This window comes from Dasypus novemcinctus, chromosome 13, assembly GCF_030445035.2.
Source record: "Dasypus novemcinctus isolate mDasNov1 chromosome 13, mDasNov1.1.hap2, whole genome shotgun sequence".
Lineage (NCBI taxonomy): Eukaryota > Metazoa > Chordata > Mammalia > Cingulata > Dasypodidae > Dasypus > Dasypus novemcinctus.
Window position 1 is genome coordinate 112,556,264 of NC_080685.1, and position 12,635 is coordinate 112,568,898.

The following is a 12,635-nucleotide window of genomic DNA, read 5'->3' on the forward strand; positions in this document are numbered from 1 at the left end:
AATATCAACTATCAAATTCTTTCCAAAATATTCTCTAATATTTCTCCTTTGATATTATCTAAACATGTACGTTTTTTGGAATTGAGTCAGCCCTAGTGGGGACATAAAGAGAGACAAGAATGCATACCATAAAGTTAGAATGGGTCACAAATTTAACTCAAAGCCTTGTAAAGAAGAAAATTTATGGTCAGTTACACAATTCACAGTGTTCATAAGATAAATTCAAGTTAGTTTCTCCAAAGTATAACTATTGCTGATATATAGAACAAATAACATTTCTCCCCAGTACCCAGGATACAATTGTCCAGGGTGTAAGAGCAATATCCTCAACCACCTTCTAACTGGAAACCATAATACATTTCAGAGGGGCTGTTTCTTATATAAATCCTCTGTTTAGCCTGACAATACCACACCAAAGCAGCATGATTCAGCAAGGAAGAGGGAAGAATGCTCAAACATCTATAGTCTTCAAAGTTTTATTTCATCTCTAATCAATCATTGATGAATTTTATATCACTCTTTTAATTTGATTTGAATGCTTTGATTTCTGAATTTTAATCTACACTCCATTGTACACTTATATTATGTATCTATACATGAAAAAACATAATAAATAATTCTGCCCAAATATTATAAGAATTTAAAATATTGTTTCCAGACATTTGCAGTACAAATGGAATGAAAAACAAAAGTTGTGCTACGTATCTCAAGGAGATGCCACCTTTACCTACGGCTACGAGTACTTGGGCTGCTCGCCCAGGCTGGTCATCACTCCTCTCACGGCCCGGTGCTGGCTCACGCTCACCGCAGCCCTGCACTGGAACCTAGGAGGCTGCCCCGCTGGTCCAACCGGGGCCGGGAAAACCGAGACTGTCAAAGATCTAGCCAGAGTGAGTGACTTTCTGTATCCAGAATAAACACACACTTCTTTCTTTTGATCCCACAAACTTTAATGGTATCGTAAATTTAGACCATTCCTCCTATTAAGATGTTCATAGCACTTGACAATTATCAAATCATTTATTTATCCAATTCATCAGTTTTTGAATGCCTGCTATGTGCTGAGACTTGGGATCCCAGTAAACCAAAAATACGCTTCACAGCATATTTACTTAGAACATCGTTCTACCAACCTTTAACGTACTGATATGTGAATGGTCATTTCCCCCTCTCCCCTTACCGTAGGGATGATTCATTATTTTGCTTCTCAGACATGGACTTTTGCCTAGTCTTTTTGTGTGTGTTTGAGAAAGAGAGAAAAAGAGAGAGAGAGAGAAGCAACTTATGAAAGCAAATGATAAAGTTTGTGACACTGGAAGGTTTTCTTTATTTGTTGATTTGTATAAAATCATGTCCTTAATGTGCCATTTACTAATCAACTACACTTTAACAGTGTGTGTACTTTTATACTTCTTGAGGTGTGTGGATCTCTAAATTTGGTTTTCTTATTGTTTTTATTGTAAAAAATAAAATAAAAAGTAAAGAATTTTATTGCACTGGCAGGTTTAACCTTGACAATTTATGGCATATATATAATAAGTATATTAAAATAGTGTTTTTATTTCCCAGGCCCTAGGCAAACACTGTGTGGTTTTCAACTGTTTTGAAGATTTGGATTATAAGGTAAAGCTTAATCGTATACACTTAGAAAAATACTGTTTTAGATAATAAAAATAATTCATTGAGGAATAAGAGAGCAAGAGAAATATTTATCTTAGCTATTAAGTATTAGTAGAACTGTAAATGCTACTAATTCTCTTAAACTAACAGAATAGAATAGAAATTTAGAATGCAATAGAAACTTCAAACATTATATAGTTTGCTTTTAGTTCCACTCAATTACTTCTTAAGATAATGGTTTCCAAACTTTGACAGTAGGATTGTTTCCACACAAAATCTTATATAGAACAAAAATTTAAAAAGCAGTTAAGAGTACTATTTTAGTAAAGTAAATTTATTTTTTTATGTTCTGACCCTATACATTCATTTACTGGAAAGGTAATTAAGAGCAATGAAGCTATTATAATTAACACGAAAATTGAGTCAAAGTAGTTTATATGGATGATGATAATTTACTTAAGCCTTGTTTTTTTTTTGATTGCACATTATTTAAAATATACCTCATAACACTCTGAAATATTTAAATGAGCTATTAAAATTTCATTTACATCGGTGCCTATTAGAAATTTACTCAGTTTCAAAATACTCTAATTTGTTTTTTATGTTAAATCCAAACCATTTACATTTTATTGCTGTCATTTTATCTGTAATTGAAAGCATATTACCTCTGAGACCCTCAATTTCCAATTAGTGCTCATTTAACACATTACAAAAATCAATAAGCATAAATAAGCAGACGCGATTATTATTTTTAAGGCACTTTTTAAATAGAGTCTCTTGCTGCCTCCTGAGAACTAAACTCCAGTGGAGCCCAGCAGGGCTGAAGCAAATGAGGTACTTGCCTCCTGAGCAAAAACTTTTTTAATGCCAATATTTTTAAAAATAAAAATACATATCCAAAAAATCATGATGAACAAAATATTAAAAATTTAAGTAAAAACAAGATCTGATTCCTGCTGGCCAATGTGAGGAGCCAACCTCTGTACCCTTCTGGATCTGAAGGTCTCCTCTTTCTGTCTCATCCCTTCTTCCTTCCCTTTCCGTGACACCTGTTAAAATCTCATTGAGTTCAGGCATCCTTCAACCTGCATTCAGTCACAGATACTCTGTTTGGCCTAACAGTGGTTTTGTTTTTTTGTTTGTTGTTTCATTTTATTTGCTAACATTTACAGATCAGTTCATTTCAATCCAAACTTCCAGGATCCTACAGAACACCAGAGGATCTGGCCCCCTATGTCTGTCCCGCAGTAACTAGCAGAAAATGAGTAGCAGCTGCTCACATTAGCTGGCCCACTCCGTCCTGGCCCAGTAGGATGTCTTAATTTGGGGCTGGTTCACTCAGTCGCTTTACTTACCCGGCATCCCACCCCAACCCAGAGGCGAGTTTTCGCCTGATAGAGAAAGATAAAGGAGCCCCTTTCTCCAGACACCTTAGGACTAAAAGCAATGCCAGTGTGCAAATATGGGAAGTAAATGTTGCCCGCAGGAGTGGTCTATGGCCACTCTGCAAACGTAAACCATGGTCCTGACTGCAGAGACCCTGTGAGCATCAGGGTTTGCCCATTTAAGGGCTGACAAGAGACAGAGCAGTTGGCTCATCCTGAGTCTACGCCACTGTCGCTTTCAGCCCTCACAATGCCTGAGGTGACGAAATGCAGAAGGTGTCGGCTTGGTTTGAGTTTGATGGGAACAAATGAATATTCCAGTAAATTTTCCCACCTTTATAATAATTTCAGTAATTGATCTTTCTTATTTTAAAGATAATAGAAAAATTCTTCTTTGGACTGGTTCAGTCAGGATCATGGTGTTGTTTCGACGAGTTCAATAGAATTGATGTGGAAGTTCTCTCCGTAATTGCCTCACAGATCCAAACAATTAAGGCAGCAAAAGACAGCTATTCTGTCAGGTATTTGTTGAATATATTTATATCTTTTGAATGGAAATCTGACATGCAGTTACCATTTAGTAAATTATTGTTGAATAATAAAAAATCAGTGGATTTTTTTTTAAAGCACATACTTCAAAGAGCACTTGTCCTGAAATTCCTTTGTCTGGCAAACAATGTGAAAATATATATTACTCTAACGTTCTGATCAAATTGGAGCTCTCCAAACTCTTGCCCAAGTGTGGAATTGTCTCCTAAGCTACCAGGACAATAATGCAAATATAGCATAAGTATATATATTTTTCCAGCTTATATTCTCTTAGTACCTTTTCATTTTAGGATGAATGGTGAAACTAAACAAAAGTTTTTTTTTTTCTTTAATTCTACATTGTATATTTGTTAAACAAAAATCTTATGGGCCACAACCCTGATGGTTCTTCTGTTTCTTTACTCTGAATTAATGTGCTTTCCTTGAAAATCCCTATAATAACAATATTTTATATCAGAATTTCTAATGTTTACTTATACAAGCAAAAAATTTTTCCCCTTCACAAAAACTCAGGAACTCACATGATAAGTGATTTTGTAGGATTTGTAAGTTTAAATTTCTATTAAAGTCAAATATTTCTAACTTGATGCTTAAACTAATAGGCACTCCCTTCTAGATTATTCTCTTGGATTTTGTCCAAACTGTTACATTCTGTGTTGCCAGGCCTCACGTGTTCAGATATAGATGGGGGTCACAGTAACTTGTGTTTCACTGATTCTTTCCCACACCTCATCCTCTAACGTTTTTCCCAGTTATGTACAGGAAGTCCCCAGGTTTTGTCCCAATTGCTCCTCCTCTCCTGTTTTGACTACTCTCATTGCTATCTCCTGAGAAATCCTTGCAGATTTCTCCTTCTTGTCTCTACGGCTGATTCTGACTATAGGACAGTTAAATCCATGCCAAGGGTTACTTAAATAAAAGTGCCAGAAGAGGCCTGTGTTCTACGCTGAAGCAGAAACTCTGCCTGTGGCCTCCTGTGCCACTGACAGGGCTACTAGATGTCCCAGGCGTCTTGCCAGGCTCCTTTCCCTGGGCTTCTTCAGACGGTTCCTCCAGCCTCAAGTCCCGAAAAGGTCCTTAGACGTTTTCAGGCACAATCCCAGCAGGAGTCACAACTTTGGCTACAAATGAGCTTCTACTTTCCTGCCTTTCTCTTGCTGTTGTTTTGCCGGTATACTCTGTTTAGGTTTAAATTTAACACAGCCTTAGGAAAGTTCCCAAACTTATTTGTAGTTTTAACATACTTTGGCCTAGAGGAAACAGTTTTCTTTTTTAGTGATAAATACTGTAATATATTGTAGGTTTGTGCTGGAAGGAAAAGAAATTCGTATCAATATGTCTTGTGCAATATTTATCACCATGAACCCTGGGTAAGTATCAGTGAATTTACGGTAGGAAAGGGCACAGACCAAAATCCTTTTCTGAAATCTTACTCTCAGATGGAATTGGCGAACATTATGTATCTTTCATCCCCCACCTCCCCTCTGACCTGCCTGTACCATTTACCAACAGCTGCAAGTCTGCACTTACCCATGTAGGTGATCTCACCTTCAGCTTCTGACCAAGGGGCATTTTCATTTCCTCAATAGCCAGGGAGAAAGGAAAAGGTGAGCAGTTGGTCACAGAGAGGACACAGGCTGAAAAGCTGGTGAGAGGGACAGGAGGAGGAATGCGGGAGTTAGAGGGAGGGGAGGCTAAACAGGGTCAGTAAATAGCTGGTGGCTGAATGCTTTGAAGCCCAGGAAATCAGGGGGAGCGGATCTGAAGTGAGCTCTAGGAAGAAATGATAATAAACCAAGAGATAAAAGGTAAAACAAAGTATCATGTAAACTTCCTGTTTTCAGATAAAGGACATGTAGAAAGGCAATAGATTTATTTGGGGGGAAAATATGTTATGTGATTCTTCATCTATAAAGCAAAAAAGTGGTGTTTGTTTGTTTTTCTTGTTCTCTTAAGATACAAAGGTCGAGTAGAACTCCCAGATAACTTAAAATCTCTGTTTCGCCCAATGGCAATGATGGTGCCCCATTATCAAATGATAGCTGAAATAATGCTGTTTTCAGTTGGCTTTAAAACTGCAAAATCACTCTCTGGAAAGCTAGCTTACCTTTATGAATTAGCTGGCAAACAGCTCTCACAACAGGTAAAGAGATGCTTTCGCAAAATATTTAAATACAGCTTTTCTGTGTATAGTATTCATACAGGAATGACCTAGGAAAATAGTTGGGCTAGAATTCCTATCTACATACCATATACCATATACCATCTACCAAATTAGGTGAAAATCAATATATAGGTTCAGCCAAGATTTCAAGCCTTTCCTCCAAGATCTGGAGAGAGTAATGGATAATTTCTTACGTTAAATACTGGAGAATTACTTTTCTAGGGCTGTCAGCTTAATGAGTATTTGTTTCTAAACTAAAATGGTTTGGACAACTAACTACATTATCATCTCCAAAGTGTGCCTCTTTTCTTTCAACACTCTTTCCATTTCAGAGAAAATCTAATTTAGACACTGATAGCCTTTAACGACTTTCTATAATACTTGTCAATCCTTCTTTTAAGGAGACTCTTAGGAGCACCATTTTGGGAGGGAAGTGAGAGTATGAGGAGCAGAATTGGGAGTTTCTTGAATTCATATCACTGTTACTCTTCACAGCATAGATGAACAGTGATTTACTGTGTATGCATTTGTTTACAAATTGTATCATTTTTTTCCTTCAGACATTTCAATAACACAAATATTATAATTTTGATAGGACCATTATGATTTTGGCCTGAGGTCCCTGAAGACAGTATTGATGACGGGAAAGAAGGAACGGGAGTTTAAATGGTCAGTTGAATTTTGAGTTAATTCAAAGGAAATTATGTATCACTGGGAAGATAATTTGTGGGATTTTAAGTGGTGATGATAAGATAAAACGGTATGCTCCCAGAGTGTCACAGTAAAATACGGTAGAGGTTGTTTAAGGACCTGCAAGAAGAAGAAGGAAAAATTCACAAAAAGCTCTGAGAATTTTTTTAAAAGCCCATTATTTAAAAAGTGTGCTTTACTTTATGTAATAAAAGAAATAATGGAATAAAATAATCCATTGGAAGAGCAGTAACTTAATAAGTGTAAAACCTAAATAGATATACTTCTACGACAAATGTGTAAAACCCTTATTAGAAATTTTTTAAAACTCTGTGGAAAGATACAAATGAATAATAAAATAATACCCTACATTCTTAATATCGTAACATCTTAAAGGACTAAACATCCTAAAGACTTAAATACTCCAAATGTTAATTCATGAATGGAAACACAACCCCAGGAAAAATACCCAAATGGCTCTCAGAATTTTGCTTTGTCCAGGCAGTACTTGATATTGAATCTTAATTTCAGGCCTTACACCACAGTATTGGTTCATGAGTAGAAAAGGCAAACTAATGAAACAGAATAGGAAGTCTAGATATAGATTCAAATACATATGGGCACCTTGTTTATAAGCCAGGGGACAAGAATAGACTTTTTAATGATGGTGTTGGGAAAACTAAACAGCCATCTGTATAAAGATGAAGTTGGAATCATGGTTCACTTCATTCACCAGGACAAACTCTAAAAGGATCAAAGATTTTAAATGCATAGAAGTGTTTAAAGGGGAAAAAAATGTGTCCTATATATCCTTGGAGTACAGAAAGCCTTTCAACTAAGACTCTGAATCCAGAAACCCTAAAAGAAAAGATTGATAAATGGTCAACAAATACAAATGACAAACCAGGAAAAAGACATTTGCAGCTAATATCATAGTCAAATAGCTCATCCCCATAATACATAAATATTCCTAGAAAATTGGGAAGAATGACAACCAGATAGAAAAATGGGCAAAATATAGCAACAGAGAGTTCTCAGAAAAAGATATCAAGTCCCTTAAATGTATGAAAATACACTCAACTCTATTCATAATGAGAGAAATACAAATTAAAACTACACTGAAATACTATTTTTAACTTAGATAGCCAAAAATATAAAAGTTGGACAGCATTTTCTTCGGTGAGGCTGTAGGGAAGTAGACATTGTTTTCCATTACTATAAGGAATGGGGGGGAACAGGAATTCAGGAACAAGACTTCTCAATGTTTGCCTGTTTGTATTGGTTTGATTTTGGGCTATATGGATGTATTATTCTCTAAATCAAATAAAAACATAATTATGAATATGTTAAAAAAGGTATATCAGTATGATACCATTTATATGATTTTTTAAAAGACATATATATTGTTTATGTATAAATATATGTGTAGTTAAAAAGTATAAAATTTTGCAGCAGATTGTGATGAAGCTTTAGTTCTGTAACATTTCTTAAAAAGAAAGAACTGAGACATATACTGCAAAATGTATAATATTGTGTGTCAACTGTGTCTGTTAAGAAATGTTATATAATTATTTTAAAATTAAAGAGAAATCATATTTCTATATGAAACCGAAGTGTTAACTTCCAAGGTTCCCAAGTCCTTGGGTCTTACTTAGTCACCTAGTTCTTTACATAAATAAGTACACCAGTGACTGAGGTACCCTGTCCTTTCTTTCTTTCTTTTTTTTTTTTTGATTATAAAAATATCTTTATTTTTTTCTTTATTTTCTTTTAAATGTTACATTAAAAAAATATGAGGTCCCCATATAACCCCCACCCCACCCACCCCACCCTTCCCACGTCAACAAACTCTTCATTCATTGTGGCACATCCACTGCACCCAGCGGATACATTCTGGAGAACCACTGCAGCACATGGACAGTGTCCTTTCAAAGTACCTGATTAGTTTTCTTAAAATTGCAGAAAACTCAGAATTCCCATGAACCTCCAGTTTCCACTGTGTTCTCAGTCTGTCTCCTGTCACTGAGAGCAGCTCTCTTCTTTCTGGTTTAACCCAGAGTACCATAGAATCAATGTTAGTGTGTGAAGTTGACTGTACTGTAAAGAGATTTAGGGAATTTTAAAAATCAGAGTAAAGCACAGCAAACAACTTAAACATGAATATCATACAACTTTGCTTTTTACAAGTCCCTCAGCCCTTCCTATCACAAAAAATTGTAATTCTTCTTGCCTCTTGCCTCTTCCCTTTTCTGACCCTTCCTCTCCCTCCACCTCACCCCATTCTTCCCAGGACTTCTGACTTACCTCCTAAGCACCTAAGATCACTACACCTGAGAAAAGAAAGAGGTTCTACCCAGAATCCTTCTTAGAGGGTCGTAGCAAAGGCAGCAGCCCTAGTCACTGTTGGTGGAAACGACAGTGAGCGGGAGTTCTTGTGGCAGCATCAGCACTGGTGGGGCAGGTGCCCCTCTGAGCCCTTAGCCACGTCAGTCGTGTCTTCACAGGACCCATTCATGTGACGTGATTTTGGTCCTCATTCCCAGTTGAATAGCCAGCAGGTCTGGTTCTCTGGTCCTCCTAGAGATTTTTTATAAATTAATGCTACATTAATTTTCATTTGATATTAGCCAGAATTTATTTATGTTATTTGCAGTTAAAAGCCCTGATTGATAAAATGCCTGTCCCACTGTCACTGAGAAATGGTCTTACTCTGATTGTTCTAGACCAGTCAGGGCCCATCACTGGAGCTAGGAATTGGGTTACGCCCACCCAAACCACCATAGCTGCTATGCAGTGGGGGAGAAGAGGAAAGGATATTGTGGTGACCACCCCTGAAAAATAATATTGATGATCTTTAATGTCACCAGAGCATACCTGCTAGCTTGTTCTTTCCTTGTGTTTTTCTCCCACCGTTACAGGAATACCAGTGACAGTTTTTCTGAAACAGATGAAACTCTGTTCATTATCAAGGCTATAAGAGAAGCTAATTTGCCAAAACTTATCCCTGAAGATGTCCCAATTTTTGAAAAGATTATAGGAGATATTTTTCCTGGAGTTAAAGTTTCAGAAGTAAATCAACTGGCCTTGGAGGTAATAAGACCTTTGAAAATTGTCATAAGTGATTTAGATGTAGAGTATCAATTAAGATAAGAAACTAGGTATGGATTTAAAATACTATAGCATATTACAGAATATTAACTATCTTGGTTTTTCTTGGTAGCCATGTCTTTTCCTTTCCAACTGCTGTCTCATTTCTTTTTCTCTTCTTATTGCATTGATATTGATACTTTTCTGGTATTCACCCATCCTTGCATTCCTGGGATACACCATACTAGATCATAATGTGAGTTTAATACATTATTGGATTAAATTAAGCTAATATGTTGTTTAAGATTTACACATCTACAATCAAAAGCGAAATGTTCTTCTCTGTTTTGGAGTCAAGATTACACTGATTCCTCAAAATGAGCTGGACAACAATTGGTTTTCTTCCATTTTCTGGAAAATCTTATATGAGTTAGAAATGAACTATTTCTTAAATTTTTATAATAAAACTCACTAAATAAACATTTGGTTCTGGATTTTTGAAGGGTGGGAAGAAGAGGTTTTGAATATCATTTTAATTTTTTGTTACTTTTGATAAATCCAAGTCCCCTAATTTTTACACATATATTTGTTTTCATATTTAACTTAAGTTGTTCATAATAGCCTCATCATTTAAAAATTTCTGGTATAGATTTTCTTTTCATTTTAATAAATCTTGCTTGCAGTCTGGATATAATCATTCTTTCTGAAGAGATAACTTTTGACTTTGTTTATTTTCTCTATTATTTTTATTCTCTTTTTGATTGATTTCCACCTGTTTCTTCTTTATTTTCATATGTTTTGTTTCATTGGGTTTGTCCTATGCTCTTTTTTTCTGGCTTCTTTGATGTGAATGCTTGTAGTTGTTGTTGTTTTTATTTTTATTGTTTCTTCCTAAATTATTTAATGCTATAAATTTCCCTTTAAGTATTGCTATAGCTGTTTTCCACAAATTTGACATGTAGTGTTTTAATTAGCATTCAGTTATAAATATTTCCTAATTTCAACTATGATTTCTTTTTATAGCTCAGGGTTATTTTGTTTCCAAACATGGGCCTTTTTGTGTGTGCTATATACTCCTATGTTCTTAAAATTTTTTTTTAAATTCTAGTAACATATATACAACCTAAAATTTCCCCTTTTACCCACATTTACACATATAATTCAAGGTTGTTAATCACACTTACAATGTTGTGCTACCATCACCACTACCCATCACCAAAACTTTACAATCAACCTAAAGAGAAACTCTGTACAACTCAAGCATTAACTTTCCATTCCCTACCCTGAACCTCACCTCTGGAAACCCATTCTACATATTCTCCCTCTAAGTTCGTTTATTTTAATTATTTCATATCAATGAGATCATACAATAGTTCTCCTTTGTGCTTGGCTTATTTCATTCAACTTGCTGTCTTCAAGGTTCATCCATGTTGCAGCATACATCTGAACTTCATTCCTTTACATGGTTGAATAATATTCCATCATATGAACATACCACATTTTTAAAAAATCTATTTATCGGTTGATGGACACTTGGGTTGCTTCCATCTTTTGGCAATTTTGAAAAATACACATTATAAACACTGATGTACAGATATCTACAGAGTCCTTGCTTTCATTTCTTTCGGGTATTTACCTAGAAGAGAGATTACCAAGTTGTATGTTAAACTATACCTAACTTTCTGAGGAAATGTCAAACTGTTTTCTACAGGGGCTGCTCCATTTTTCTTCCCCACCAGCAATGATTGAGTGTTCCTATTTCTCCACAACCTCTTCAACACTTGTAATTTCCTGTTTTTTTAAAAACAGTAGCTATTCTAGTGGTTGTGAAATGGTATTTCATTGTGATTTTGATTTGCATTTCCCCAGTTGCTAATGGCCTTGAGCTTCTTTTCTTTTGCTTTTGGCCATTTGTATATTCATTTTAGAGAAATGTCTATTAAAGTCTTTTGCCACTTTTTAAATTGGATTGTTTGTTTTTTTATTGTTGAGTTGAAGGATTTCCTTATAAACTCTGGATATTAGACCTTTATCAGATATGTGGTTTCCAAATGTTTTCTCCCATTGAGTAAATTGTATTTTCACTTTCACAAACATGGGGTTTTTAACTATCATTTTGCTATTAATTTCAATTTCTTTTTAATTTTGTTTGAAATCTATATTCTGTGATAAACTGATCCTTTTAAATTTATTGAGGTTTCCTATATCATCTAATGGATGGACTTTTTTTAAGTGCCTTTTTTGAATTCAAAAATAATTTGTATTCTTTGCTTTTTGGGTATAAGTTTATATATATTTGTAACCTATTAATTGTATATTTCAGAACTTTGATGTCACTTCTTGTTTTCTGTTAATCCATCTGTTTCTGAAAGGGATTTTTAAGACTTTAACTACAATTGCTGATATATCTATTTCATCTTGCACTTCTGTCAATTGTTGCTTTATAGTTTGCAGTTATTTTATAAGTTGTATATAAGTTTATATCTTCTTTTACCAGTATATTATATCCTTCTTTGGTTCATATAATATTTCTTGCCATAATAATTAGATCAATTTAGTCAGATAACAAGATTATTATTAAAAAAAGATGGCTATCCAATATTTGGAAGTGGAGATCATTTTTTCAGAATTTCACTTCTGATTCTCTTGGTTTTTATACTTTCTTTGTCTCTACTGCATGTCTTGTAGGAATTGTATTGGTGGACTATGTTTTCTTTTAATCTGATCTGAAATGATCTATTCTGTATTTATTGGTTTTAACTTATTTATTGTAGTTTCTGTAATTTTAGGATGCTTTACTGTTATATTATTTAATTTCTACTTGCTTTTTCCACTCTTTTTCTGCTTTCTATGGAATTGATTGAGTTTCCTTCTGTAATTATTTTGTGTTTATTCTCTGTGGTACTACTCATACCCAAAGATTGCTTTTCATTATTATTTTGCTTCTATTGATTTATTAAACTTATTCAATGTCTGTATCTTACCCATTCAAGACATGCATGTACTTTAGCATGCTTTCCCTTTGGTGTTCCACACATTATGTAGAATTTTAGTTTCTGATTGTTGGGGATATATTTTGATTTTTTCTTTTTCCTTAAATCTGGCTTTTATTTATATGTATATTTAGAAAACAGTAAATT

General features: G+C 34.7%; 1 protein-coding gene across 1 annotated transcript in view; it reads left to right on the forward strand.

Moving 5' to 3' along the window:
• The window catches only part of DNAH14 (dynein axonemal heavy chain 14), a 499,447-nt gene that overhangs the window by 194,038 nt on the left and 292,774 nt on the right, over positions 1–12,635 (forward strand). The window contains exons 30-36 of the mRNA XM_058275282.1: positions 659–890; positions 1,570–1,623; positions 3,381–3,526; positions 4,856–4,924; positions 5,511–5,697; positions 6,314–6,387; positions 9,327–9,498. Of these exons, the coding sequence (XP_058131265.1) occupies positions 659–890; positions 1,570–1,623; positions 3,381–3,526; positions 4,856–4,924; positions 5,511–5,697; positions 6,314–6,387; positions 9,327–9,498 (934 nt within the window). The remainder of the gene's footprint in view (positions 1–658; positions 891–1,569; positions 1,624–3,380; positions 3,527–4,855; positions 4,925–5,510; positions 5,698–6,313; positions 6,388–9,326; positions 9,499–12,635) is intronic.